The 16,672-nt window shown below is 40.5% G+C and overlaps 1 protein-coding gene across 1 annotated transcript in view; it reads right to left on the bottom strand.

The window, feature by feature from the left end:
• Positions 1-15,835, bottom strand: part of CERS3 (ceramide synthase 3) — a 38,938-nt gene extending 23,103 nt beyond the window's left edge. Inside the window, exons 1-4 of the mRNA XM_009995338.1 lie at positions 15,807-15,835; positions 7,207-7,389; positions 5,402-5,519; positions 3,217-3,335 (exon numbers count right to left, since the gene is read on the bottom strand). Coding sequence (XP_009993640.1) covers positions 3,217-3,335; positions 5,402-5,519; positions 7,207-7,389; positions 15,807-15,835 — 449 coding nt within the window. The remainder of the gene's footprint in view (positions 1-3,216; positions 3,336-5,401; positions 5,520-7,206; positions 7,390-15,806) is intronic.
• Between the last annotated feature and the right edge of the window lie 837 nt (positions 15,836-16,672).

The following is a 16,672-nucleotide window of genomic DNA, read 5'->3' as shown; positions in this document are numbered from 1 at the left end:
GTAAATTATTTCACACTATCATAGCACAGGTATCTTGATTGCAATTCACAGCAGCAGTTTTTCAGCCAGACATGAGGTGATGAGAGAACAGACACAACAAATGTAATAAATTCCCTAAAAATTAGTGGTTTATAACACAAATGCTTCCTGCTGTATCAATCCTTCTGGAAGATTCACACTGGAATGAGAACATCTCACAGTTCTCTGACTCCAGAAGGTCTTTCATCCACATGGCACATACTTTCCAATCTGATCAAACACTGTGAACGCTGTGAGCACCAGCAGAGACTTGTTTCAATTACTGGATTAATTTCTTTTGATCTCTCTTAACATCTGTTCTTCAATGCAGGGGAGCCCTGTGAAACTTTATAAACTAATCCAGTAGTTGTTGTTGTCTTACCAGAGAGGTTTGAGTTAAATACACACCTCAACTTTTGACTGGGTTTGCCAGCACTTAGCCTGCTCTAAGCTTTATGTGGCTTAAACAGGATACCCATCAAGGCAGATAAAGCTTTCAGGTTTTCACCACTGATCTAGTAAGTCAGAGGGGGGAAAAGTTCTTGTGTATCACAGCGAACCGAAACTATGTTGATACTTATAAATGTCAGAGCAGGATTCTGTGATTTGGAGCCAGCAATCAGCATTGGAATTACTCTGGAGCCTGCGTGGGAGGTACTGTCCTTGGGAATGGGTGTGGCTGGAGACTCAGCCAGAGCATTCCCACTCCCACCTCTACAGGTGATGGAAAACTTCCTTTCCACTCTTCTTGACAGGAACAAGATTGACCTTTCGCAGAGCAGCTCGTCAAGATCAATAGGAAAACACTTGCAGGACTTTGCATGCTGAGAAGGTTGTGACCCAGAGATAGGCACATGGCCCCACAACTGATGAGAACAGATTACAGAACAAGAGATGTCCTGGAGGAAAGCAACAGCCTCCCAGTCAGATAAAACAGAGAAGAGAGCTCCTCAAGAAGAACACTGCACTTATGCAATGAGAGCTGCCTAAAAATGAGATTGTAGTCTTTGGCAAACATTAATGAAAGGTCATGTGAGAGAAGAAGAAAACCTGCCTGGTAAAAGCAGCCCTTCCTTTCTGAGCCCTACATTACCTGGAGGCTGAAACCCCAGGTGAAAGAATGAGATGTTCAAAGACTGAGCCAACTTTTTACAAGTAACCAAACACAACTCTTGCCTCCTATTTCAAGCACTGAAGGTGTGAGTAGCTCAGTGGATACAGTGGGACTGATGCTGTGTTGATTGTGAACTGTAAGGAGTTTCCTGAATCAGATGCAAAGCACAGAGCCCCTAATAAGACTGTGTCATTAGTCCCCAGCACTACAAATGGAAATTGAACACACTTGGCAATAAACAGTGCTTCAGATGAACTCGTTATACATGCAAGACTGCCAGAGCACTACCTCATTTTGCATTTAGCCAAGCTTCCTCAGGAATTTGGTGAACAAAACCTGAAGTAAACCTCTTCCAAATTCACCAAATTTTACTCAAAAATGTGCCTTTTAAGCTCTGAACCTGGCCACCAGGGAGAGCACCAAACAACAGAAATGCAGAAGGATTTTCTTGTTTAACTTCAGGAATCTTGTCTCTTCAATTGAGTCTAACAAAAAATAATTTATTATGTGAAGTTAAAGGCTTTTAAGGCAACAAAGGTTTCATGCAAAGAGATTTCAAGTGTTGCTTAACTGGGAGCATTAATAGCTTAAGCATGGCTTAGATCTGGCTCATCAGACACGCTTTGGGATTCAGAAAAATTATCCTGAAGATTGCAGGCTTTCAAAAATTTCATAATGCTCACAACACTGGCTATTAATGTGGAATAATTCTGTTCCTTATTTGTGGCCTTGAGAATTATATCCAATTAAACTCACTGACAAAGAGCAGAGCAAGGTTCACAAAATTGCACAAGAGAAACCTGTTTGCTTCATTCTCACCCAAGTTGCCAAGCAAGTTTTCTTGTCAGTCTCTGGCTGTGTAGTACTAGAGACATGCACCCATGGCAGGAAGATCTTTAATCAATAGCTGGAAATCTTATTGTTACTTGTAAAACAAAGTTAACTGATCCAAGAAACAAGAGCAGAAATAAACCATAGATTTTGGGTTGCCAGGACAGTTGCCTCAACTCAGGCTTAAGAACGACATATCTATAGCTATCAACTGGATTTCTGCCCAACAGAGGACATCATCAAGTCATTATCATTTTGATTCACACTGAAAACAATCTTGATAAAGTACCCAGCTGTGTAGCTGTACTTGTAAACCTCGTTCCCTAAGTCAATCTACACTAAAATAGGTTAAGTATTATAATCATGCAATTTTTTGCCAATGTAATTATGGCAGTCAAAATCCAAATACACAGAATATAAGGGAAGTACTTCACACCAGTGCAGTTAATTTTAGTATCCAAAAGGGACAAGCTATATGTAAGGAAAGCCATGCCCATCTGGGGATTTGCAATTTGCAGGAGACTTTGGATAACTGTGGAATAGTTAAATAGTACCATGTCTAAGTATGGGGAAATTCTCACACATTTGTGAAAAATCAGACTCTTGAAGCCATTTCCAGTTTTCAATCACATGCAGGAGGTTTTGAATCTCTTCACATATTCATTATTGTCACTCAGAACTGCCCAATGGCCCAGCCTAATCAGTGCATATGAGCTCCTGTTTTGCAGGGCACCCCATGTTCGTGCTGTGACACCTATCATTTTGTTAGGGTGCCATGACACCTGCTCTTCTTGAACTGACTTCTCTACACATAATAGCATCCCCAAATGACAACATGGGTACCTTCATAAACAAGAGCCAGCAAGTAATTTTGTTCCCCTATGATTACTGGCAGACAGAAAAAAATATTTTCCTGTGCTCCTCATGTTTTCATTAAGCACTGTGTAGGAGGAGCGTAGAAATAAGTCCATTACTACACAGTGAAGAAAACTATATATAAAGTCCTTTTAAGTTTGTTTGGGGTTTTTTTTTCAGGAGAAACTGTTGATCTAACCTTTTAAAGTCACACCACTTAAGAGAAATGTTACCAGAACCTTCAATTTGTCAGTGTATGCACAAAACAAAACCCTTGTCAGATGGATTCAGCTTTCTGGAAATGGGTCCACCTGAAAAGGTACCCGAGGACCTCAATCATTTATTTTGTTTTCAAACCAGTAAAAAACATATTAATCAGAAGCATTGTCTTTTCTTACAAAGCTTCCTGGAATTTCCGAAGCACTGTTGGGATCTCAAGATTTCGCCTCCTCCTAAACCACTTCTCCACCAGGTGGGCTGTGCAGTTGCACTTTTTGGCCAGGCCTTGAATCTCTGACTGCAAAAAAGGGAACAGTGTTAGCAACAAGATGCACTTCACTGTCATCTGCATTTATTTCGTAGTTCACAGATCAGCTTCCCACTGTTGCAAAGTCTTCCATTTTTTAATATTACTAAGATAAGATCTTTGGGGATTTACCTTGCAGGCTTCCTGGTTTGATTTCTGAATGACATTCAGAGAAACCCTGGATTTTTTGATACTAATTTATATAAATAAAGCAGGTATGAAATGTACACATCCATCTTTTTGGTGGCTTCTGATAGCTTCAAAGAAGCAGCTTTTACTGCTAAGCAAGAGGTTGGGGCTGGAAGGAAAACACCATGTATAAACACACATGGACACTGTGCCTAATACATTATCTAACTACAAATTATTATCAGATTATATTTAAACTAGTCTTGCAGGTGAGACATAGGCCTGGAATGAAGGTGATCTGAGCTCCATTCTCAAATCCAATGTACTCCTGTGGCACAGGACAAGCCAGCTAATATTACTGAGCAAAATCCAGACCTGCTTTTTGACATCTAAAGATAAATTAGAACTAGAGCATTGCCTAGGAATGTATCTAGCTATTCCAGTGCAACATGCAGGTGTCTCAGCTTTACCTGTGCTCTGCAGGTGAGGTGGCTCTGCCATGCAGCCAGACTAGCACGTGCTAAGCACAAGGCAGTGTGGCTTGTGCATTTCTGGGTGCTCAGCACCCCACATGCAGCAGCCTGTGGGCTTTCTCCCTCTTCTCCATCCTGAAGGTGGAGGCTGACCTCCCCCAGGACCGCTGAAGGAGAGGAGGTAGCCTTGGACCCACCCCTGGGGAAGGTCTTTCCCTGTGAGGCTAGTATGCAGATAGAGGGTGGCAGTGTTGTCACAGGACAACAGCACCAGGACAACAGCACCAGGCTGCCTCCACCAAGGAAAGTCCAGTTCAGTTAGTCTCCTGCCCTCAGAGAAAAGCTCTGGAATGTGAGCAGAGGCCACTGGGAAGAGCAGGGGTGCAAACAGCCTATGTTCATCCCATCCTGCTGGCTGGAAGCTCTCTACTTGCCATGCAGGTACACCAGCTCTGTTTTGACTGACATCAGAGCCTAGGCACCCTCAACCAGCAGCCAGGCCTCTCCATGCCCTCAGGCACACCAGGCCCCAAGCTCAAAACCTGAAGGAGACAGCCTGAATTTTTCCCATGTAGTGTTGAGGACAAAAATGCTGCTTCCTTTCAGAGATGAAGCCTCAAACTGTGCTCATGCAGAGGGAAGGTATGAAACAGACATCAGGATACTTGCCCACAGAGAGAAGAGCTCACATGTGAATACCAACACATCTAGACCTGATGACATCAGGCAAAAGACACAGTAAGAGAATACAGCAGTTAGGGACAGAAAGTGAAGTTCCACATACCAGTAATTATTAATATGACTTTTAACTAGAAAACACATTTCTTTTCAAAACCAGTGTAGGAACACTGCAATTGTTTGGCAACTGTAGTTAGGTCAGTGAACTTTCCAAGGCTGCAATCACAGCAAAGTACCTGTTTCCCATCAACAATCAAGTTGCTTCATTTTTCTGAGATAGTAAACATTGGCTATTTTTTTCTTGTTCAATTGTAAAACAATAGCAGGGTAACAGAAAGATTGCTTTTCTTTCTCACATAAGCCAGCATTAAGTATGCAGCAATGTAAGGGATCAAAAGGCTTCCATGCCAGCGTTCCAATATTATTGCTTGCAATAAATACGATACTGCTCTCCAACAACAGATGTCAGTTGATGTTTTCTCCAGGCAGAATGAGTTAAGGATGGAACACTGATCTTCACTGGAAACATTATTAACAGCCTAACCTAGAACAGCATGCCAGAAAAATCAAACATCTTAAACGTATTTTCTGTTTTGGATGCTATATACTGTTGTCAGCAGAACAGCAACAAAAACCCAAATAAATTAAGTCATCTGACGATCAGCTGGAACTCATCCCATGATGTCATTGCTGATGTTGATTGAAACAGTAAGTCTTGGGATTTTCCAAAACCAAAACCAGTTAAAAAAGAAAAAAAAAAAAAAAGAGAATTCTTACTTGGGAAGGATGTTTTGAGCACTCATGATAATAACTCTCCAAAACAGGATTAGGCTGCGGCTTCACACGTCTTACATTCTTTATACCCAAGGCTTTTGCTAGAGGTATAGCAACATACCTGAAAATCAAACCATGAAAACTTTTAAAGATACAACATAGTCACTAGATCTTAGCTATTCTCATGCCAGGATATGAAGAAAATAAATCTGAAACAATTTCATCTGACATAGGATATGACCATGCACTGTGAATCTCCCTCTAGCTGATCCCAAGAGAGAAGCACAGCAAACTAGTGGTCATGCAAAAAAGCAGACTCAAGCGCTCAAGTCTGTGGTAGTGAAATGCCGTAAAACTAAAGGAAAGCTTCTCCCTCCCTGGAAGTGTTCAAGGCCAGGTTGGATGGGGCTTGGAGCAAACTAGTCTAATGGGAGGTCTCCCTGCCCATGCAGGGGAGTTTGAACTAGATGATCTTCAAGGTCCCGTCCAATCCAAACCATTCCATCATTCTATGATTTTTGCGTCCTTGTGTTTTTCAGAGGCATATGGGAGTTAAGTAACACTTGAGTGAAACAGAAGCAGATGCTCTCTCCATGTGAGCTGAAAGGTTGCTACTGGGACACTTTATCTTAGGGGCAGCTAGTCACTTAGCACATTGCTTCACCAGGCTACCATTGCCCAAGACACTGGATTTTGCTTGTGACACACAGCAACTCCCTCAGAGACTGAAGGCTTCCCTCTCTTCCCTTTTCCAATACTAATCACTGCAGACCCTGCCAAATGCTTTGCTCTTCTACTGGGGCAGACTGTGCTGAAAAAGCCCTCCCTCACTCCTGCTGCATCAGAAATTGATTCCTTATTACTCATAGCAGTGGGCAGTTTTCCTTGTGCACGAGCAGATTCACTGCAGGCCAGATGTGTGGGCTAATGGTTCACACAAGCAATTTCTTACAGCAGCACAGTAAGACACAGTTGGGCAAGCACTTCCCCAGGAGACAGTGTGCATGGTTATAAACATATGATCCAAATTGCTTTTGATATCCAACAATAATGATCTTATCTACTTCCTTTTAAAGTCTGTCCAACTTACAACATTCTGAATTTCCTCATTCTATCCTGAAGTAATTATAAAACCTACTAATCACATTCTTTAGACCAAAAAAAGTAAAGCAAAACAAGGCACAAATAAATAAGTCAAAGCACTGCAAATCTTAATGTATTTGTATCTTTCCCCTGTAGAGCCAACCTCTTGCTTGTCCCATAAGATTCCAGCTGCAAATACCATCCATGCCCAAGTGAGGAAAAAAGGGAATCGGCATTAATAGATCTGCATAAAATGTCCACATCAGACTTTGAGATCCCTCCAGTCTGCCTAGCTCTGCTACAGCTAAACACTTGGGATCTATCAGCCCCACGCAAATGTTCTGGTGCATGACCAAATGAAAAGAGAGGTTTGGTTTGGACAACAAATACCTCTACCTTTCCACCAAAGGAAAAAAAAACCAAGAGAAAACACAAGTGGTTTTGTAACTCTAACAAGAGAAGATAATTAGAATTATCCAAATGCTGTTCTAGAAAAGCTAGATAGAAATATTTTCCCTGTAGAATGGACCACAGCCATGTGTCCTTAACAGTGCAAAAACTTCCCAATTTTCACCTGTATATTATCTGTACTATATCTTTCTAGCAAACCACCAACTAATTCTCCTTTATAAAAACATAAGAACATAGATCTAAAGGCATCTTATTAATAAAAAGAGCATTACTGAGGATCAAAACAAGCATAACATGGTGTTTATGTTTCTTACCTTTCACTGAAGAACCGGATGATCAGCAACACAAAAGCATATGGTATTGTGGCATATAACTGGTGGGGTTTGGGAAAGACAAGTCCATCACGGTCCACAAAATGCTCCCATGTGCAATTGATTGGCATCCAGATATTCTCCCACCAGAACCAGCTGTTGAGTGTCTTCAAGATGTGTGCCATGCTAAGCAAATCAAGGGAGAATCACAAATTATTCCTGGGGTATACAAAAGAAAATGCCTGAAATAAAACATGTTGAACCTTGTTGTGTAGAACAGTGGTTCATGGCTGGCAGGACATTTCCTAGAGATAAGATACAAGCTAAAATCAACTGCAAATACACTTAGCCAGGGAAGTCAGTTCTTAGGGGAAAAAAAAAAAAAAAGAAGAAAATAAATAAATCAGTTACAGGAAATTAAAGACCCTTGGTTTAGAGCATGCAGGAGGGATTATAATCCAGCAGAAGATAAAATAAAGCTAAACTTTGAGCTGGTATTAATCAATGCAGGGCTTTTGAAATCTACAGGGCAAGGAGGTAATATGCTGTCTCACTTCAGTCATTCCCACTAGCCTGCTTAGTAACCAGTAAAACATTCTGGAATTCTTTATAATCTATCATAGCAATACACAAAAGATACTAAAGAGTATCTTTAGTATCTTCCCTAGGCTGCCTTCATAAATTAAATATAAGTGGGTAAATTAAATATAAGTGGGTGGAAGAGTGGAAAAGAATGGAGAAAACCCAGAGGGTGACTCAGTTCTGGAATAATGAAGACATTTCACTGCTGAATTACTGCTGCTTAGTATGCTAATGGGATTATACACCTTGATTCTGATTTTGCAAACACCTGTGTACAGGACCATGTATAAAAAATACAGTGCACAGCAAGCTTTTCTGGGGGGTCTGCAGGAATTACTGAGATTTAACTGTTACCAAATCCTAGATCAGAATAACATGTAAAAAATCAGTCCTTGAAGGAAAAAAAAAATTGACTTAAACCAAAATGTCTAATTCTTGTAAAAGTCTCATTTTTAACCTTTGTATTCTATATTATATATTTAGAAATTTGTTGTTCTTCATTTAGTTGTAAGACTTCATAGCAAAAACACGTTAGAAAGCCTATAAAAATATTGACATTGACATCTAACACTGAATAAAAGTACAAGTTACTATAATGTTTTCCACAATGATGAAATAAATACTATTTCTATAATTTCTAGGAGTAATAAATTTAAATAACATTTTCCATAATAAAATTTTCTGTAAAACAGAAGAAAATAGGAGGAAGTAAGTGAATTCACTTAGCCAGAGTTTCAGTGAGGAAACAGTTGAGCTGGGAGAACTTCAACAAGTCTCCTCAGGGCATTAATTGTCCTGTCAGAAGATGTCACAGCAATCTGTTTTATAGGATCCAGCTATAAGATCAGATCATGTTAAGAACAGAGAATAGTTGGGGCCCTTTCATATTCCTCTATATCTGAGCAGGGCCACACAACTTCAGCTTTGCCTGCAGCCACTCCTAGCTTCCAGCTGTGCTGGATCCCCACACCATGCTTAGTGCACTCACACTGGCTTTCCAGACTGGGACATGGCTGGCTCTGGAGCTAAATGAACCATCACCACGATCCACATTGTTCTGTTTCCACCAAGCTGAAACCTCACAGCATGTTTGTGAACCAGTATCCATCTCAGAGCTGGGTTAACAGACACTGTGGATCAATTTGCTGGCCAAGCACAGTAGTCAGTACTGAAATATTAATAACCCAACCATTTAATCTTTTTAAACGCCGAAAGGGGACAGTAAAAACCTACTGAATGAGTTGTGTGTGTTAAACTAATGCAAAAATAAAGGAGGGAGAAATCGCAATTGTTCCTGCACTAAGACTTTATATAGCAAGTTTCAGCCTAGAGCAATTTTTTACTGCTGAATTATAAATGCCTGGAAGTAGGGATTTATAACTGGGCTGCTGACAGACCCTTAACTGCAGCTTGCAGGCGCCGTGATAATGAAGCAGGGCTTTAAAACCTGACATTTTAGGTCAGACAGAAAGGCTTGCAGACAAACTGCCCTAGAAGAACAGGAGAGAGACTCATTGCACAGTTCTGCTTCCTAAATACATCTATATCTTAAAAGTAGACTGTTCACTGCAAACTATCACAAACTGTAACTGCAATAGAAATAGGCCAATCTATTATAACACAGTGGAAACAGAATAAACAGTTGGATTATGGTAAGATGGTTGTGGCTGAATACACACCCTAAACAAACCCTAGAAAAACCCAGGGGGACATATTTTCATCTTGGATTCTTGGGATCTCACTAATTCATACCTTTGCACACACACCTTTTCAGGTCTTAAACTACCATTAGTTAAATAACAAGTTAATAACTTAAATTGTTATTAAACCAAGTTCATAAGCACATTCTTAATCTTAAAATTTAAGGGAATTCTGGGATTTTGGGGTCTGATCCAGAGTCCATGGATTTCAGTAAAAATCCTTCCTCACGAATACCAACTAGACTCATAGAAGCAGTGGGTCCCTGAAACTCTTTCTTCTGTAACCCCCTGTATTTGTACCAGGTCTTGCCTGACACAAAAGGCATTGGATCATCCTTGATTAAAGTTGTCCAAGTAATTCCTAGAAAATTGGTGATGAGTTTCCACATCTGCCTGCAGCCTATTCTTATGTTTCATTACCTTTAAAGTATATATTCACCCTACACCTGATCTATGTTTTCACTGCAGCAAACCTGGCCATCAGGAGGTTCCTGGAGCACCTGGAAGGTGAGGAAGTCCTTCAAAACACCCCTGGGCAGCAGTGGCCTGAGCATTTTAGTTTCTCTTTCTGCCCTTGTTGCTCATAAATAAGTGACAGCTGTGGTTGTGTGATTAAGCATCTTTATCCCTCCTCGAATAATGGAAATCCTGAAACACAGAAACTCCACAAATACTGTTTTGCTCCACACATCATGTACAAGCAAAGTTCTATTCTCCTGTACTACAAACTGGCCTTTTCAACCTGCTGGAAGAGAACCCATGAAACCCACACATACTTTGTATGCTTCTCTGTATGGAAAGAAAGCTGATACCTGACAGAAGCCTCCACCTCAGGAAGCACCACTCAAGACAATTTGACTAGGAATAGCTTTGTCATCGGCTTCTCCACAAATACATACTTGCTGCTTCCTAGAAACCTTGATTAAAATTAGTATTGGAACTCAATTACACTTTTCAAGATGAACCTGCCAAAAAAAAGTTCTTTCAAGGCTTCTACAGCATCACAAATACAAATAATCCATCTCTGTGGTTTACATACATGTACAGCAACCACAATCCCAAATGTTAATCTCCATTACCAGCCTTCTCCACATTATGACTTGGCTGCTTAATTTTAAATTATTTACTTTGAATTGTTCTAATCCCAAACATTGGCTGTGTGAATCATGAAGGGAGAGGCCAGAGCATGGAGAAAGAGACAGATAGAAAGCACACAGTAGTTTCTCTCTAGCAAGCTTTGTCTCTTAGAAAAAGCATACCTGCCACTTGCTAACCTCTCCTTCTTCCTACTACCAGCTGACTGGGACAATTGTGGCAGATTGACCTCTCAGAGCCTTTAATCCCATATCTGTGTCAATTCTCCAGGCAGAGAGGGCAGATTCTGCCTTTAGACCACATCAGGTTAAAGGCACATTGCCAGTGCCACAGGAGGGAAAGTGTTCTGTTTGCATGCTACTTTTTCTGCAATAAAGTTCTTCCCCCACAAGGGCTCTTGTTCTGGCTTGTTACATGCAGACCAATCTCAAGCACTCATATTTTTAATTATACCATCTATACTATTTAGTTTTGTTTTTAACCCAAAGATTTTGGCAGCTTGTTAAATCCTAACAGGTGAGGAAGGCCTGTAGCCCTTTGGCCACACAATCTTACACTGAGAACACCTCATCCAAGTGCCCATAGTGTGAGTGGGAAAGAGAAGGATCCATCACAGGTCCTCTTGTGGAAGAGACTAATAAAGAGGTAGAAGTCTTTCAGCTGTCCCTTCTGCCACCCAGGGGCTATAGGCAGTGATGGTGAGAGGTAGATGGGCATTTCCTCATACAGTGCCTGAAATCTGGCTTGGAAGCAGGAGAACCACCTCTTAGGTGAGTGGAGTGTGTTTTGCAAGAGGCTCATTTAATACTGCTGAGAAATTTTTGCCTCAGGAGTGCTCTGACTGCAGTCCTTGAGGTTCATTTCCCTACTCCACCAGCATAAAACTAGAGAACACTTTTATCAGGATCCCATGTTCCAGTGTAACCACAAGTGGTGGCGACCAGTTCCAGTGCTGCAATCATGCTTTAGATACTGGATTTCAAAGTTAATCTTTTTAGTTTGTATAAACTATCACAAGTTTTTCCCTCCCTCACATGCACTGTTTCCAAAAGATGGACAGCAGATGCAAAGGCCCAACTTGTCCTGATTTGGGACCAGCTCTAACAAGAAACTTAAAAGGCTACCCAGTCTGAACCTGCTACTGCTCTGAGTGCTGAGCTCAGGGATGTGTTTTCCTTATGGCTCACAACAGCACCAAAAGAAAAGCAACAAAACGTCTTGAGTGAGCAATGCCAACAGCTAATTGACCTGTTTTCTGCCTAACCTAGGGTGAAAAAAATCCTGCTCCTTCCCAGATTCCTATCCATACACCAGCACTGCCAGTATTAACTTCATTGGCACACCTGGAACCTTTGGCCTTGCTCTAGAAGGACCTAAAAGTCAGTCTAACAATAAAGATTTTTTAGAAAATGGATGTTTCCCCTGCATTTTGGAAATTAAATACTCCAAACCTAATCACCTCCTTGCTGAGAAAGGATTTCCCCTGTAGCCTAATCTGGTTTTAAATGGGCTACTGCAAAACAGGAAAATCAGGAATGATTACTTCAGGAGCTGCATCCTGTATAATTACAGGAAAGCCTACACACTTGGGAAGTACCAACTTGAAGTTTCTTTCGAAACACTGTTCCCTGGATCCTTGACATATCCACTTTAAAAAAAAAAAAAAGTCTTGTATTTTTAATGCTGTTAAGCAAAAAAGGGGCAAACTTTGGCTCAACAAAAGTAGATGGTTACATTTTGAAAACCAAATTATTTGCTTTGAAGTGGAATTTTCTGGGCAGGCAGTCTGGGAATAAATAAAGAGAACCAAAGCTTTGATTGTGTTCTTCATGCAAAAGCTCTTGCTTGCAAAAACTGCATTTCCAAAGCCAAAACAAAGGTGATATCCAGGTTTGAAGGATGTGTTGTGAGGATTTCCTATCTTTATTAACTGGATAATTTAGAAAACCAAATGGCTCATTAACACAAACATGCAAGTGAAAGAAGCCTTAATTTACTTCTTGTGACTCTCGAAGTGTGACAGGGAAAGAAGGAAATGAGCAAAAAGCAAGAAAAACATAATTCACCTATTCCTCTCATCATGAGTTCAAACTGGTACAGCTGGTGCTGTGACTGTTGGGAAAAATCAAGTCTTCCAGATATCAAAAGAGACTACAAAGCTGTTGCAGGCTGTTAATCATCAAGATTAAAACAAAGTGGTTTAAAAGAGTAAATAAAGATCAGATCTATAGCATATCACAGGTTTTGGTTTTGCTTAAGTCTAAACAATACATGCAACAGTTAAGACATAAGCTTCAGCAGCAGATTAGTGTTCTGCTAAAAATAGATATCGCACTGTTTAGACTCCCAGCTGTGATCATCACCATGAAACAGGTGAAAAAATAGGGGACCTGCACTTTGTTGGTAACAGTTGTGCAACCTTTTCCTACCAAGGACAGCAGAAGCTCTGCCTAAGAGATAACCTTAAGAAATCCCAAAAGCGCAGAAAAGTGAGCTTTCATAAAATAAAATCCATGTGTATGAACTCTAACTTGTGAATGGTTTCAGATTGGTGGAAGTGTTGACAGTTGATATTGTGCCACAGCCCTTCAAACGCACAACAGCTGCTTTGTACATCTTCTGGACATACTTGCAACTTGCAAGTTTGAGAAATCTGAGGACGTGATGCCAGATTAGCTTATCCACTGGTAATTTTTTATGTTAAAAAAATTATTAGACAGTAAAAGCAACACTGACCCTCCACCATTTTCTTCCACACAAAACAACTGGTCATTGATTGCTAGTTGTAGGCATCTGCCAGCTGGGGACACTGCTTATTCTTGCTTCTTGAGACTGTCTTTTATATTTGAGCAACCTGATTGGCACAAAAGATTTGAACTATGGTTTGTGGAGGGAAGAAATGAATTCAGGATAATGGTTTGGTGTTACAATCTCTTTGCATCTTGTCTTTTCTCATCTTGTTGGTCCAAATGTGAACACACTATTCCAGTTAAATTCCACACAACCTGAGCTCCAGCATGAATGACATCCCACCAAGCCCACATGCACAACCAGTGGCAGCACAGAATGAAAGGGCTGTTGGACTTAGAGGTTCTTACGACGAAACACTGAAATACTCCATACACATAAAACAGCTGAATTAAGATTGCTGTGAGACCCTTAACTTCAAATTTATTCCCTAGCTTGTACAAATCTCAACTGTAAACAGTTTAAGTGCCTAGTTATAGGGCAATTAGAGGATTTTACTTCTTTTACTAGTCTATCACATTACCTTGTAGCTTGGTTACTATATTGTAGCAGGCTAAAATAGGACTTTGAATAAATCTCAATTAAGGTGGCAATTAAGTTTTATATTTTTCCCTGTTCTCTGGGGTAAAAAGAACCAGATCTGTTTGAAATAATTCATTTTCTGGATGAAAGTTACCTCTCTACGTAAAGGTAAAACACTGTTGAGGAACTAAAATGGTTTTAGACAATCACAGGCAGCTGAGGAAAGTAAAATACAGCTCTCTCACTGTCCAGTTACAGTGCAAACTATGTCTGCTTTTAAGCTTTAAAAACCCATAACATTGATACAGTCAGATAAAGAGCTATGAAGTAACTCAAATGCCTGCAATAATTCTGAGGTTAAAAAAAAGTCCTTTAGGAAAAAAAAGAAGAGCCCTATTCTAACTACAGATTCTTAATAGATGCTTAGTTCATACAAAGTTTGAAGAGATCTAGAGGGACAACACCAGCTGCTTAAATAACTTGTTAGTGACAATTGTCTAAACGAAAGGAAAATCTTTTAAACTTTTTTCTTCAAATTATTACTACCAGGGAAAGATGCAAAAACAATTATCTTTTGTGGTTTGCCAAAATTTTATTTGAAATAAAAACCTGAAGTCTAACTTAATATTTTAAGTCACATAATGATGATTTTCCCAGAAGTGTGAGCCTTTTTCATCACTTTAAGATAAAAGTTAAGGGCAGAGAAGAACAGAGCAGAGTCTGGGGACACAGTGGGGCCAGGACCCATTATTAGAAGTACAACAGTACCACAAAACATGTGAAGAGAGCAGAAGAAGGTAAAGAACAGGAGAGAGGACCTGAGGTCGCAAAGGCAAAGGTTGTTGCTTCTTCACCTGCATAGGGGATGATTCAGGGTTTTAAATTACCCCTTGTGAGGGAGGGAAAGGGACAGGGCTGAAGCATTTACACTCTAGAAAACTGTCCTGTTTGCAGCTTCTTGAAACAGGGTCTGCAGCTATGATATACGTGTAGTGGCTCAAGCTTGTACTCTGACGACTTCTACACCACTTTGTAATTCAACCAAGTCTGTGGTGCTCCACTCTTCTCAGTTCTGCTGCTGGTTATCCCCTCCTTTGCAGTTCAACCTGCCCAGACACTCTCCACCCACAAAACCAACCAGGGGAGGAGCCGGAAAGTAACTGGTATTTCATTATTTCAGCCACTGTTTGACATCCTTGTCATGTCCTAACAAATGCAGGAGATCTTCATCTAAATGTGTTCCAGCCTAGCCTCTTCATCAACAGTGGCAGCCCAGCTGAAGTTTTGATCTAAGCTAGGAAGCTAGCTAAAAACAGGTGTACAGTACAAAAAGGAAAAAACAAATCAGGTTCCTCCCTCTGAATGTCACAGTGTTACTAGGAAAGAGCCTTTCTGGCAGCTTTTTTAAAAGCAGTATTTGTAGCACTAGCTTCTTCAGATCTTCAACAGGTAAGTCTTACAAAAAAAACCTCTTTAAAACAAATTTCTTACAAAAAAATATTTTTAGCATTTTACAGAACAAAATTAGAGCTGGCTTTTAAAGAAACTTCAATTCAAGAGTTTTTTTATCTAATCACATTTACATCACTAACTCACACTATTTTTCCTGTTAATAAATTTTCCTCCCTTCCAGTTCAGAAAGAAGTACTCTCACAAGCACTGAGTAATGATACAAGAAGTAGAAAAGCAAAACTACTACTGCAACCTGTATTACTTTTCTCTGAAATGCAAAGCAGTTCTCATAGGCTGGAATACTTAGTGGCAACATATAAAATCTCATTAACACCTCTAACCCTCTACATCCAAAGACCATCATAGGAGTCACTAACATTTTTCCCCTCCTTATAAAACAGATCCCATGCTCACCATTCAGACCACCACCTGATGTAGGGAGGAGGGGGAAATAAAAAAGCACCACCAGAATAGAAAAAAAGGGAAAGAAAAAGAGTTTCCTACCTTGATGATGTTGCACTCAAGGAGAACATGAGCACATTAACAGGGAAGAGGCATTGCACTCACTACTCTGACAAAGGTAAACACGCCCTATCTACAAAACACTTTCAAATTCTTCAGAGACCCACCCAGCAAAGCTGCACTTCAAGATTTCTGACTGAAGGCAATCCTGATGTCATATGGATGGATGTACCTGCTGAAACTCCGGAGCAGTAATGCCAAGTGCCTTCCCTCATGCTCATTTCAACACCCTGGTTCAAGAAACATCTGCAGTCACATGGGGCTTTGCGGCTTGATGAGAATTCCTCTCATCTTGCGCCGCTCCACGCACACACGGGAGGATGTTGCACCTGCTGCTGGGGCAGAAAAGGAAACCCCAGACACATCACTTCACACTGACATATTCAGATGCATTATTAGATGAAACACGGGTTTTCAAATCAAGTCCAAGAAAGGTTTCTGCTCCTATTGACCAGCCCTGGGAACACTCCCAGCCTCAATCAACTAAATGTTTTACAGATAATATTTTAGTTCCTCCAGGGACATGAAGTAGAATACCTAAAGCAGGGGTTAGACACACCACACAAACATGCACATTTTACTTAATCCAATGTGACTTTAACTTTTTATTTTTTAAATGCCATGACTAAGGAGTAAGGCTGGAGGTCACTCCTTATTAGCCCTTCCCAGTTCCAAATAATAAGTAGCAGCCTTCAGAAATGTTGGCATTACTTAGCGTTCTGGTGGGTAGGACACCTTAACGTAGCTTGAAAAGGAGAGAACCTCCCTAACAAGCCAGGAGCAGAGAACCTCCTATTAGCCCTTTTTTTCTGCTTGCAGTCAGCAAACAGCAACCCATGAGTAGGAAC

This window comes from Chaetura pelagica, unplaced genomic scaffold, assembly GCF_000747805.2.
Source record: "Chaetura pelagica isolate M959 unplaced genomic scaffold, ChaPel_1.0 scaffold453, whole genome shotgun sequence".
Taxonomy (NCBI): Eukaryota; Metazoa; Chordata; class Aves; order Apodiformes; family Apodidae; genus Chaetura; species Chaetura pelagica.
This window is presented reverse-complemented; position numbering and strand designations above follow the sequence as displayed.